A 12,928-nucleotide genomic window follows, 5' to 3' on the forward strand; every position below is an offset into this window, starting at 1 on the left:
CACCTAGTGGTTCAGAATCCAAGTGGGATGAATGTCCTCTTAGATAGGAGAGGTATCAAAAATCTCTGGCTGGTTCTGGTTCTCAGCCTGAAGGTTTGTCTTGTTCTTGAGGAGCTGGATAACTGCTTTTAATTTAAAAACGAGTCTAACATTGTACAAGTCCATGTTCTGTAAAATGGAACATGAGTTTCTTTGCCCACCCCTGCCCCACTCTACTCGGGTTCGCTGCTGTTGGTGGCTTTCTCCCATTCCAAGCTCTCTTCGCTTTGTGCAAGCGAACCTGGAGCTGGCCGCGCCCGGAGGCCCTGGAACCTCCGACACTCTGGGCATACCCGAATGTGCGTGCAGCCTCGGGCCACCAGAGCGGCTTCTTGTGCAAGTCTTTGCGCCAGTGGGTCTGGCTCACCACCGCCGCATAGTTTCCCGTTGCTGAGAGTGGTTGTACTGCAGGGTCGGCGTTCCTCAGCAATAACGGGCCGAGTCCGTATCATCCCCCCTCGCCTTCGCCGAGGGTGCAAACTGTCTTTGCAGAGGATGATACTGCGCAGCTCTGTCACCATCTCCTGGCAGACAGACACCTGGAAGGCACACACAAGCAAGAGGTCAATTTCCAAGATACTGCTCAGATCTCAACATCTGTACCAATTCTGAATCCTGATGCTCAACTGTTCTGGATGCCAAAACTAGTGCTTGGGATCTTCACCTGTTCTCATAATCGGCATTTAGCACTGCCACCTCTTCTAGATTCCACTAACTGGAATTCCCACTGATTCTGGACCCCAATATCGACATCAGAGGCCCTCACATGTTCTAGAGCCTCAAGTTCATGTCAGGGATCCTTATCCGTTCTAGACAGAAATTCATGTGTTCTAAACCCCACCAACTGCACGTGGAATTTCCATATGTTCCAGACCCCCAACAACTGCAAATAGAATTTGCAGATAATCTACATCTTACTAACTACACATAAGATGTTTGTAAGTTCTAGACCTGGCTGAGTGCACTGGAAATTTTACATGCTCTGTACCTGGAATTCTCTTGTGTTTTAGGTCTCACTGCCTGCAACATTCATACCTAGACCCATGACCCTCATCTATTCCAGACCCATCCCACTTTTTTATAGGCTTCTCTATGGTGCTCCTCACTGCAGTACTTGAGGACCTCACAAACATTAATGTGCATACTTCCTGCAACATCAGTGACAGTCCTGAGCCTACCTCTGTCTGTTCAGAGTGTCGTAGGCTCCACAAAAATTCCAGCATTGCCATAAAAATGGCTACAATTAAGCCACATATGAGAACCACAAAGATTCCACCAATATTCTCCATTCCCAGACCTGAAATAAAGCAAAGGAAAAAAATAAACTGGAGAGGAAGAGACAACAAATGTTGTGTTCGGAACCACATAGAAATCTTGACTCTTCTAATTATCTTTGAGCTCATCCACCCAGGGAACAAAAACAGTACAATGGGCCCTTTGCTGTTCAATCAAAATTAACTAGCACTGCTTGAATTGTAAATACCAAATTACTCGCAATGATCTGCTTGCGATCGAAGAATTCTTCCTAGGAAGTATGATTTAGCAAATAATTTCAAACAACAAATACCTCTGAGAGAAGTGTAAAGTGGTTTGCAGATAAACAAAGCAGGAAAAGGAAGAAAGATCAATCAGATAAATTATGTCCTACAAATTATTTACTCAGCGGTTGTCGCTATGAAGTCAGTAAATGGACATGAGAAAGCATCATTGACAAAGCAAAGAGAAGGAAAAGATGGAAATCAGAACATTAGGAGAGGGCAGGACCAAGAGCAATTCCTTCATTCACATGCAATAATGCTGATAGAAAATGATTACTATTTACATCTGGAGGACGCAACTGAGATCAGGGCCGCAGTGTGTTAGGTGACAGTAAGAGGCAAACAGCTTAGAATCTAAATAGACAAGACAGGCAAAAGGAGAAACAGAAGCACAAGGAGAAATGATTTAGTCAAGGTCACACATTAGGTCACTGGTGGAACCAGAACCCCTCAGTCCCTCTCCAGTGGCCTCGTCACTAAGACTATGCCCCAGATAAATTTCAGGGAGCTGGGCCCTTAGTTCAGCATGCAGAGTCCCAGAAACGACTTCTTTCAGCACTACTTGTTGTTCTAGGGTCACGGGTGGACTGGACTGTTGATTGAATTGATGACAATGAAGCATGCGGCACCTTGCACTGAGGGGACTGTATGTGGCTATTAGTCAACCAGGACACCTGTAAAATCTTCCTCCCCCTCTGTAACATTAAATCAAAGCGAGAGAATCAGTGATTTACTGACCTAATCTCTGCGTGGCTTTTCGACATAAAACCTCCCCCCAATCCTTGTAAATTGCTGACCTGCTTTGTTTTAAAACTCACAGGGTGACATTTCTCCCCCATTCTCCATCATTCTTTTGGCAACCCTCTGGGGCTCTCGTCACCCAGTAAATCAGACCTTTGCAGGGAGATATGCTTCCGCTAAGACAGCAATTACAGGGCATAAAATCCCATAGTCACAGCCCAGGCCCAGCTCAAACCCACCTCCCATCCCCCCAAACTCACAACCCAGACCCTGCCTCGGCCTCCCATAAACACTGCCCAATATCAGCTCAGACTCCCCTCTTCCCCTCATCCCCATGCCCGGCTCAGAGGCTTCCTCCCCACCCTCACCCACAGGCCTGGCTCAGCCTTCCTCCAAAGAAGGGTTAGAATATAGTTGGGTTTTCATTTAAAGCAATAATCCTCCCAAGCACTTTTCATTATCTACATGCAACTCTTACAAGCTGATTATGACCATCCCAGTTCCACAAATGGGGAAACTGAGGCACAGAATAGGGAAGTGACTTGCCTGAAGCCATGCAGTGAGTCAGTGGCAAAGCCAGGAACAGAACCCAGGAGTCCTGGCTCCCAGTCCCCCTGCTCCGCCTACATCAGAACTGGCCCCTTTTTCTGATTTTGCCCTTCAGGGTCTGTCTGGAGTTTGCTCTCTCTAGAGCTTGCTGAGTGCCCCTCCCCTCCCTGGAAGGTAATGCCTTTAATAATTTATCAGTTGATTTTCATCCCTTTGAAGCTCGGTTATGCATTTGGGATGTCAAGATAAAGCAATTAGCGCTCTCGCAAGTCACTGGGTATTTCTGTCCAACAAGGCACTCAGAGACTCTCCTGTAATCCAATACTCCCAGTGAGAGGGGCCTGGAACTGGTGCCGAATGGCTAGAAATAGGAATTATTGTGTGATTTTAAGAGAGACCTATAGAGAATTTGAGCTACTTGTGCTGAGGTCTGTTTTGCTCACAATTGAAGGCCACTTGCAATAAAACAGAGCAGGCCAAACCAGGAGCAGCGTATCTAGACATCCCCTCTGCTCCCCACGCTTCCTTCCCCTAAAACTTTGGGGGTTTAACAGGTGTGAATGGAAACCCTACCGCCAAATATCCCTATGCTTTGGGTGGGCGTGGAATGCAAAGCAGGGCGCACATTTTCTAAATGGCTTCAAGAGACTCTCTCTGTAGCATTTCTCTGATGCCCATTACTGTAGGATGAGAGCATCTCATACTCTTTAATGTATTGAACCCCATAATCTGCTGTGAGGTAGGAAGTGCTGTTATCCTTGTTTCAGAGAAGGGGAACTGAGAGACAGACAAAGTGACTTGTCCAAGATCACAGAGAAAATCTGTAGTGGAACAGGGACTTGAACCCATGTCTCCCATGTCCCAGGTTAGTGCTCACTGGATCATCCTTCCCCTGGGAAAGATAAGGGACTGACCTAAAAACCCAGACCCAAGGAATTTGGAATCTAATTCCAGATGTTGGGGCTCAGATCACATCTGTAACTTCCAGCAACCAGCATTCTTCCCTGTGATCTGAAGTACACAGCAGTGTTTCCTGATAGCAAAGCAGCATACAGAGGAAGTTTCCATGCCGGAGAAAGCCCATGTGTCGTCCATACTGTCTGGCTTATAAACTGGAAAAACCCCCTCACGTCAGATGTGCCAAGAAAACGAAATGGCAATCAGAAGCTTGCTTGGCTCTTTGTCTCCGGGCTTGTAAGGGTCAAAAGGCTGTTCTCTCAGCCAGGGAACCTTTTAGCCTTGCAGAAAAAAATAAATTTGCTTGCTTAAATTAGAGCAACTGCCAAAAATGTAGTGATTGCTTTAAGCTGGCAACTGTTCCTAACGCTGGGACATCAGCCTAAGGCCATGGCTTTTATGGCAATTTACGTCGCTTTACCCAGAAGGACTTGCTCTTCCGTTTTAAAGCCTTATTAATAAAGTCCCCATTCCCCTTTTCCTGTCCTAAAGGAGCTTTAGATTAACCCATTAACCCAAGGTTCTGTGATGATATTCCATTTTCTTTTAAAGGAGTCCAGGATTTGGATACAATCCTTTCAGCCATCTATTTCCCCATGTAATGCTGAGAACATTCATTAGAAGCTAATTTACCCTCCATATGCCTCCAAGATTTGTCATTTGGTTGTTGCTCCTATCTTTGCCCCAGGCAAAAACACACAGCATGAGGCTCAGCAGAGCTGTTTGGTTTTCTCCTTGCATTGTTAAGGAAGAAATCTCAGGTCAGAATAATTGCAAAACCAAACCAAACCTCCGGCTGGTATCGTTCATGGATGGTGCGTGAGCTCATTCTGCTAGCATCTGTGATAATGTGACCGCTGTACATCCTTATTAATAGACTCTGTACCATGCAGGAGGCACCTGCGTCTCTGAGAATCAGGGTTTACCTTTGGCTCTGTGGTCTTCCTCTTTGGGGCACTTGCCCCCTTCCCACCACTTTCGCTTCAAGATTTCCAGGCGGTTGTTCTCTTGCAGCTGGAGAATGGCCAGGTCGAATTCATCTCGGAATATGGAGCCTGCAACACCCATGGGGAAGGGAGTTAAGATATAGTTCAGGCAGCTCCTCTCCCCACACCACACCACACATGCTGCCCTGTCAATGTGCCCGAACTGGAGAGAACCCCCCTTCCAAGCAGATAGAGGGGAGTTCAGTCCTGATGGCTCATTCAGTCCTCACCGTTGAAACCGCCAACAAATCAGTGCCAGCTGTGGGCGATGATTTGTTCCCTGTGGACCACGTGGGGCTCAAAGGTGTCTCCCACAGGCCACCACACAGCCAGCATAAGGGAAAAACTTTTGGTTGCTGCCATGCGGGGCAGGATTCAAATGGGCAACTGCACATCTCATTCCCATTCCCCTGAATCATCCAGTTCAATTCCCTTTCATTGTGCCCATAACTGTAGCTCTGTTCTGGTCATCAATCTCGTACGGAGTGGAGCACAAGAATAGAAACCGCTCTCTGTCTATAGCAGCAATTAATCTCACCACCAGGCAAACCCAAACGCTCACTGGAAGCCAGGTTCAAGCCCCCAGCCACCAGCTCTCTCTGTACTCTTCACTATCAGAGATCTAGAAGACAGACCCTCAGACAGATTACGCTGTACAACAGGGTAAATTCAGAGTAACTCAGTGAAATTCCACCAGTGTCAAAAGTAGCAGCATGTGCTTTATCCACTGCAATTTTACTGCTTCACAGGACGCAGCCAGCTAGTTTAAGCCTGTAATTTAGATTTAGTAAATGAAAGGGGTTTTTTTCTTTAACAAAACCTAATAGAAATGTTAAAATACACAGTTATTCTAGGATTTAAACCTTCCTCTACAATAGCACCAATCCAAAGACAATAGCAATGTGTATGAGAACCAGAAAGGAAGCTATTAATGATACTATTTCAATGTTGCTAACCCCAAGTATTCAAAAGTCACGAAGCAGGCATCTCCTCCCCGCAAATCATGAGACTGGCCTAAGAATCAAGAGATATTTACAGATAACAAATTTGGGGTCTTTTTTATTTGTCAGCTGGAGTTGGAGCCTTTAAGCTTCACATTTCAGGCTTTTCTCTTTAACCACGAGGGCTAACAACATTTTCATTTTCCAAAACATGAAAGCTGAGATTGTCTGTTAATAACCTGAATCCAGAAGCTGAGGCTCCAAGGAAAACACCAGACTTGTGATAAAATCCCTGGAGTTCTCAGCACTGTTATTTTACACCTGTGCACTGGAGCTAGAAGCAGGAAGTGAAACTAACACATCTAGTCTCACTTTTTGTGCTGAGTGAAGGGCAAAACAGCAAACAACGAGCACAAATGCGGCAAAAATAATGGCATATTTTAAAAATCTTTCATTTTATATAATCTAAAGGGATGCAGATGAACAATTAAAATACATTTGATTTTTCCTCTGGATGGTGTCTCTTTGAAATAAACGTGACACATGGCACATCTGTGAAAAGTGACATTGCTCCTAGAGCCGTTTCAGCCTTTCAAATGCTCCGATCCTCTGCAGAGAGCTGAGAATAGCTATAATTTTTCTTCACCGCCTACCGACTGGCATGCCAATCCCGTAGCCCTTGGTGTCCAGAAGGCCCCCGACCTGCGTGAGGTTGCAATTGCGCTGACGGTAATACTCGTTCATGGTGGACTCCAGCAGGAAAGCGTAGTTGGAATTCAGCACCCTCGCGATCCCTTCCTCCGTGCTCTTCACGAACACACTTGGCTGCTTGGAGTACATGTAATTCCACATCCGCTGGTACGTCTGGTAACGGGAATTCTGCAAGAAAGAGGAAGAAAGAAGAGCTGTTGCAGGGGACCCCATCTGATAGGTTAGGTCCCAAATTAAAAAGCATATTGAAATAGAAAGCTGAGATTTTTTTCAAGGAGCTTTAGGGGGCCAAATGCCCAATTCCCTTAGGCTTTCAGCTTAAAAACATTTTTAAAAATTATAAAACATGAAAAATATGTTTTCACAATGACATCTGAAAAACAGTCCAGTGGGAAATATTTTTGTTTGGCTGGTTTGCTTTTAAATCAACCAACATTCCCATGCAGCAATTGCAACCCAAATGTTGCAGCACTGAGTTAGTGCAAGAGCATGAAAAAGCGTAAAGGCCCAAAAACTTTAGGCCACAAAGTTTGGACCCAAACTTTCTTGGATTCTGAAGATGTTTGGATCTGGGGTTTTGGTGCAGCCCATTGACTTCAATGGGCTTTGGATCAGGCCCCATATTGGGACCAGTATTAACATCCAATCTGAATTTCCCTCAAAGTTTACGGCTTTTGGAATCTAGGGTTTTGTGTTTGAAACAAAAGGGAAACTGACTAAGCTAATCTCCACTTCCCGAGCTGAGTGAAGGGCAAACATTAGACCGGCAGCATAGATAATGAAATTAAATTGCATTTAAAATATACTCCGATTTAGTATTTCTAAGTTTTTATGTTTAATTATTATTATTTAATATAAGGGGGGTTCTGTTGCCCTGCATCTTGTGCAATCACTTACGCCAATGCAAAGTGTTTGCAAAATGGGGGTATAAATGCCACATTCTGATTTACTTTTTACTCAGTTTACACAGTGTAAATGACTATGCAAGGTGCAATGGAGACTCAAGCCCACGATTTATAACTTGCAGTGTCCCTGAAGAGAGCAGGACTAAGTAAATGCATATTCACTCATGCTCTGTTCAATTAGTGTTAGACACAGAATTCTGCTTAAGCGTCCCTTTGTCAAACCTCTTGGGTCTGCAAAATTGAGCTGGAAAGATCAGACTCACTCATGAGATTTTCAGGGCTTCCTGCTTCAATTCAAACAGAAAATAAAGCGAGAAAAGCGCTCACCCCTTGGTAATTCAGCATTTAATAAATAAATAATCCTCGTATATCTTTTTGTGTGTTCAAAGCACTGTGCAAAAGATTAACTCATTCATTCCCACTCTGGACAGAACAGGGAAATGCAGAGATATATGGAAGTCTATGATGGGCTAAATGGTGTTGAAACCTTTGCATGTGCCTGACTTGCATGTGAGCAAACTCTAACACAGGCACCAACCCTGATTTGCACCAGCACACACAGGTCTTCTTGAGCTAATCAGGGTTGGCCAACACCTATGTGCTTATACAAACTGAGTCTTGTATGTGCAGAAGGTAGGGCCGCCTAACAATGCATAGACACTTTTGAAAAATTGGCTCAGAATACTTAGCTGTCAGGGATGGTAGTATCAAGTGGGTACAGCATATGGCTACGAACAACTTTACTACCCACTCTCTGGTGTTCTGTGCACAAACTGATCTTCCGACTACGAGAAGCAAGGCATTTGCCTGGCTGTCCTGAAAAGAGATCCCATGAATCTAGCCATCCCGCTTCCAAGGCGTGTTTCCATTGCTGTGCTAGGAAATGCCTCCTTCAAATTCCACCTCTTAGCCTTCCCTCACTTATCTCAGCTCTAGCACAATCTGGTCCCACCTCTTGTCTCTGAGCAACTTGGCCCAGCTCCTCAAAAATAGGATCTGGGCCTTTGTGCCCAACCCTGAGGACAACTCCCCTTAGATTTAGTCTGTCACTCAGCGGGAGGTTAGGCTGAGGATACAATGTGAATTAAGGAGTTGAGAATTTGGCCCACTGAAAATACAACCAAGAAAAAACAGAAATTTCTTTGTAAATAACCCTCACAAGCTTAGATTCCCCTCTTCCCATCCTAATCTCAGTCTACTCATATTTCTTGCTATGTTATCAGTATAATAGGCAAGGAACCTTGATTTCGTACACATCTAAGGCACCGTGCACACAAATGGGATCAAATAAATAATCTCATTATGGTATCAGTGACTATGAAATGGGCTCAAACTGCTATGAATGCCATTTGGTCTAGGCTCTCCTAAAATTTCCCCCCCAAACCGGAGACTAAAATGGAACACACCGAAGACAGGACAAGGTGTGTTACCTGGGAAACATCTGATTCTAACAGAGCGATACTCCACTCCCTCATAGCAAGAGAATGGGATTCACCTGGAAAAAGGTCATGCTGGAGCCTCCATGAATGGTGCCGTACTCAATAGCTGTCTGGTCAGCCAGGTCATCCACTGATTCTATGGGAACATCCATCCGCTGCACAGTCAGAAAGGCTGCCAGGTTGGCTGTGTAGGAGGAGATGATGATCAAGGTGAATGCCCACCTGGGGAAGGGAGGATGAAGAAAAGGTGAACTGAGATTCCCTCTGGGATTCAATCTGATCTCAATCTTCTTAACAGAATTCCTGTTAACTGCAGGATTGTCCCAATCTGGAGCTCCTTTGAGAGGAGTGTGGAGTAATAACCTACTATCCAAGCCTCATCGGCTGTTGGCCAACATGTGAAACCCCCTGTGAAAACGATACCACGGTGTTTTACCCTAAAGCTCCCAGGCTGTTTACAGTTCTGACGGGCATGTTTCCTTACCAGACTCCACTGACGCACCGTGTGGACACAGCTCGAGGGGCAATAGTAGATCCTTGCTGCATGAAACCCCCGACTGGAAACCACAGGCTGTTGCCGAGAGAGTACTGGTTCACTAGGAGATTGCACCTCCCTTGCGAGCAGGGGTGGGGGCTGTACCACTCGTACGGTGTCAGTCTACAGTGACAAGAAACAACCGGGCCAAATACGTTCATGTTACAGGAAACACCATATACAGAAGGGGGGAAAGAAAAGTGACGAGGCTCTAACTCGTCCCCTGAACAGGAGGCAGAATTTCTAAGTAGGAAACTCTTTGCTGGCAACAGGCATCAAGGGGATCATTGCAGAGTTCAAACACAAAGTTGGAGCCTGGTGTTTAGAAAGTGCCATGTGCTCTGATTAGCTCACAGGGGTGGAGCTGAAATCCACATGGAACACACTGTAGAAAGGATAGCGATTACTAGGTCAACCTGGCTGTGGAGTGTCATTGAAATGACTGTAGCTCATATCTCCAGAGTAGCACTTACTTTGCTTCCCATGTGGAATTGGTGCTAGGGCGGGACAGAACTCACTGGCATCACAGGTGAGGAGTTATCTGAGCGCCTTGCCTGTGAATCAGCAAAGTGGCTCTCATTCCCCATCCTCAACTTCTGCATCTCTTTCCTTCTCCTTCTCACCCCCCAGGCCCACGTCTCTTTTTCATGCCCTTTTTCCCGGTAGGAGGAGAAATCCTCTTGTGGCTGGCTTGCTCCCACAGCCAGCATCCTTAGAAATGGGGCCCGGGCACACAAGAGTTGTCAGGCTGGAGGGTGTCTTGTTCCTGCAGTGAAACTCTTTTCTGAGTGAGCATTCCTCCTCCTCCTAACTGAGGCATGCACAGGGGCCCAAGCAATGGACAGACAGGTTTGCTGCAAGAGGGAAGTGGTGCAAACTTTGTCAGTGTAATAAGGTGGCTGGATTCTCTGGCTGACTCAGCCGTTAAGCAGGGGTTTGGGACTCTAGACGGATCTGCAGATTAATGATTGTTAGGGGTGGTGTGCTTCCCTACACTCCACCCAGAATTGGGAGCAGCCCTCTGGGAGAGGGATCTAGGAGCTGAGGCAGATGGGGAGGAACCATAGGAGCAGCCAAACCGGGGGAGAAGGCTGGAGTTGGGGTGCATGTGGTGTTGTTATTAATAAAACCAGACCCCAGATGGTTGATTTTTCAATGCTATGATTGCAGCTTGTGTTGGGAACTGGGTGGGGACTCCACTGGCTCACACTGACATTAGCCAAACTACGGTACGTATTATTGCTTCTGGATCTCACTGTGCCTTGTTGTGACTCCAGAGAGGTGGCGTTTCCTCTCTTTGGATGTTTGACAGCGAAATGCTGTCCCGAGAGAAGCTTTTCTGCCCATCACAAGGGCCGAAAGGCCCTGCAGGGAGCTACAAACTCCTGAGCATGTTGGGAGAGTATTTTCTAAGAACCTGCCTCCACTAAGATCAGAAATCATGTAAGCACCATTCTAAAGAATCATGTTTAAAACATGTACAGACAGCTACCTTGGCTCCAAATGTCAGTGCACGTAGTGCCTGACTGCATTGTTAAGTGGTTTACAGAGCTGTGTTATTGAAGCTGTAACATGATTTTGAAAACCATTAAAGCCCTGTCAATCTTACAACTCCAGCCAGGCCAGGGGACGCAGTGACTACGAAGTTCCATTTTGTAATGAGGGTTGGGTATTAGCCATGCCCTCAAACAGTGCCCTTGGGCATGTCTTTAGCACACTGCCAGGACATAGAGAACACTTGAGGAGCCCATCTAGGCTCCCAAAAGAACCATGTTATTACTAGGTCAGGGGAAAACAGCACTGTAGCACGGTCCCCACCTCCACAACTGGAGAGGAGCCTTCAGTAATATGATTACCCCTGGCCACAGGTAACCTGAGTTGACACCTGTCCAGCAAGACCATGCTTAAACTGTGAGTCTCCAGAAAGATGCTAATGCTGTTTCCAATCTCTGTCCAGTCAGGGCCTTGACAGGGTAGGAGAAACCAGCATAGATCCTGGGAACACTTGTGAATTTGTTTTCTGAGGACAATCTCTACATCCTGCCATCTGTCTGGATCTGCTGGCCTTCACGGTTCCCATCGAAAGCGCTCAGCTGGGCTTCTCTGTGCTGAATTTAGCATGCAAACAGAGCAAGGCTCTGCCTGTTTGTGCTGCATGAGACCTCATCTCAGACCTCCCCCTTCCAGGCTTTAAGGCTGCCTCTGGCATTGGCTGATGCCAGTGCAGCCAAACACATGCGAATCTGACTGATCTGCTACTGCCCCAGTCTTACTGCGACATGCCAGTACTTCTCAGTGGGAGTCACAGGGCTGCCATTTGCATCAGTGGCATGTGTTTGGGCATGCGTCTGAACAGCAAAGACAGACAGATGGTGGTGGTGGATGATATGACACCCAATCCCCATTCCTGTTGCTCCCAAACTTTTGCCCGAAGCAGGGACCCCCTGGCACAACCTAACCCCTCCCCGCACCACATCCCCCCATGGAGTTCTCAAATTCTGACACTAGGTGGCACCATGAGGATGGGAAAGGAACTGCAATAAAAGTAACAGTACCGAGCAACCAGGAAGAGGACACAGCTGACAGCCAGGTAGGCAAGTAACATGAAGAGCCAGACACCAGGAGAAAAGGGGTCCAGGAAAGAGAAGTAGCCGGGTTTGCGCCCCTAAGATGGAGACAAAAAGAGTCCAGCAGGTTTTTGTTTTTTAAATCAAAAAGTCCATTCTGCAACATAACACAATGAAATACATAGACCTGGCAGTGAAATCACAGGAGCAACGCAGGATTAATGCAGGCAAACAAGAGAAGGGATCAGCAAATGATCTGGAGGAGATACAGGTGGAACAGAGGGCAAAAGGAACAAGGCATTAAGCTCTGCAGCAGCTCACCAGCCAACATACATTTCCCAGTATGGCCCTCTTCTTTATCCCTTCACTTTGATATATAATAGGAATATAGGTACATGGAAATCATCAGACCAGATCAGACCAGGGCTCCACTTAGGCCAGCATCCTGTCTCAGACAGTGGCCAGAACATGCTGCTTCAGATGAAAGTGAAATAAACCCTGCAGTAATGGTATAACCTACCCTTAGAGACAGTTCCTTCCTGACCCTCATTTGTTAGAGGTTGGCATACACCTTGAAGCATGAAGGTTTATATCCCTATGGGTCAAAATCACTGCTGGCATAACTCCATTGACCTCACCGGAGATACACCAGTGAGGTAGTTGACCCAATATCTTTATCTTACATTTCTATAGTGAACCTGAAGGATCTCAAAAGTGCGATTCCCTGATTCTGCAATCATTACTTATGCAAATAATCTTTACCTAGCAGCCAGGTAGTGGTAAATGGGAGCATTTGTAGGTGATTAAAAGAGCATCAGATCCCATTAGAGTGAGAAGTGGAGAAAATGTTTGCATAAAGTTTCACATGAAAAAGAAATATTTGTAATGTTGTTTCTGCAGCCGTTGAAATGTTCCTTTTCTGCAAAGTTCAGTAAAATGGTTACTTTATCTCAGGAACCATGTCTGAATTTCATGTGTTTTCTCTGCAAAGCCGCCTTTGTTTGAAAACAGACACTCCTC

General features: G+C 46.0%; 1 protein-coding gene across 4 annotated transcripts in view; it reads right to left on the minus strand.

Annotated features, from left to right (window-relative positions):
- Window positions 1-212: 212 nt before the first annotated feature.
- Window positions 213-12,928, minus strand: part of GRIK4 (glutamate ionotropic receptor kainate type subunit 4) — a 201,892-nt gene continuing 189,176 nt past the window's right edge. For 3 of the 4 annotated variants that reach the window (XM_077839813.1, XM_077839814.1, XM_077839811.1), the window contains 7 exons: window positions 11,897-12,006; window positions 9,291-9,464; window positions 8,863-9,028; window positions 6,405-6,630; window positions 4,751-4,879; window positions 1,218-1,336; window positions 213-578 (listed from right to left, as the gene is read on the minus strand). In XM_077839813.1, the coding sequence (XP_077695939.1) occupies window positions 213-578; window positions 1,218-1,336; window positions 4,751-4,879; window positions 6,405-6,630; window positions 8,863-9,028; window positions 9,291-9,464; window positions 11,897-12,006 (1,290 nt within the window). The remainder of the gene's footprint in view (window positions 579-1,217; window positions 1,337-4,750; window positions 4,880-6,404; window positions 6,631-8,862; window positions 9,029-9,290; window positions 9,465-11,896; window positions 12,007-12,928) is intronic. The other variant, XM_077839812.1, reaches the window with a different exon arrangement.

Source organism: Eretmochelys imbricata, chromosome 22 (assembly GCF_965152235.1).
Source record: "Eretmochelys imbricata isolate rEreImb1 chromosome 22, rEreImb1.hap1, whole genome shotgun sequence".
NCBI classification, from domain to species: domain Eukaryota; kingdom Metazoa; phylum Chordata; order Testudines; family Cheloniidae; genus Eretmochelys; species Eretmochelys imbricata.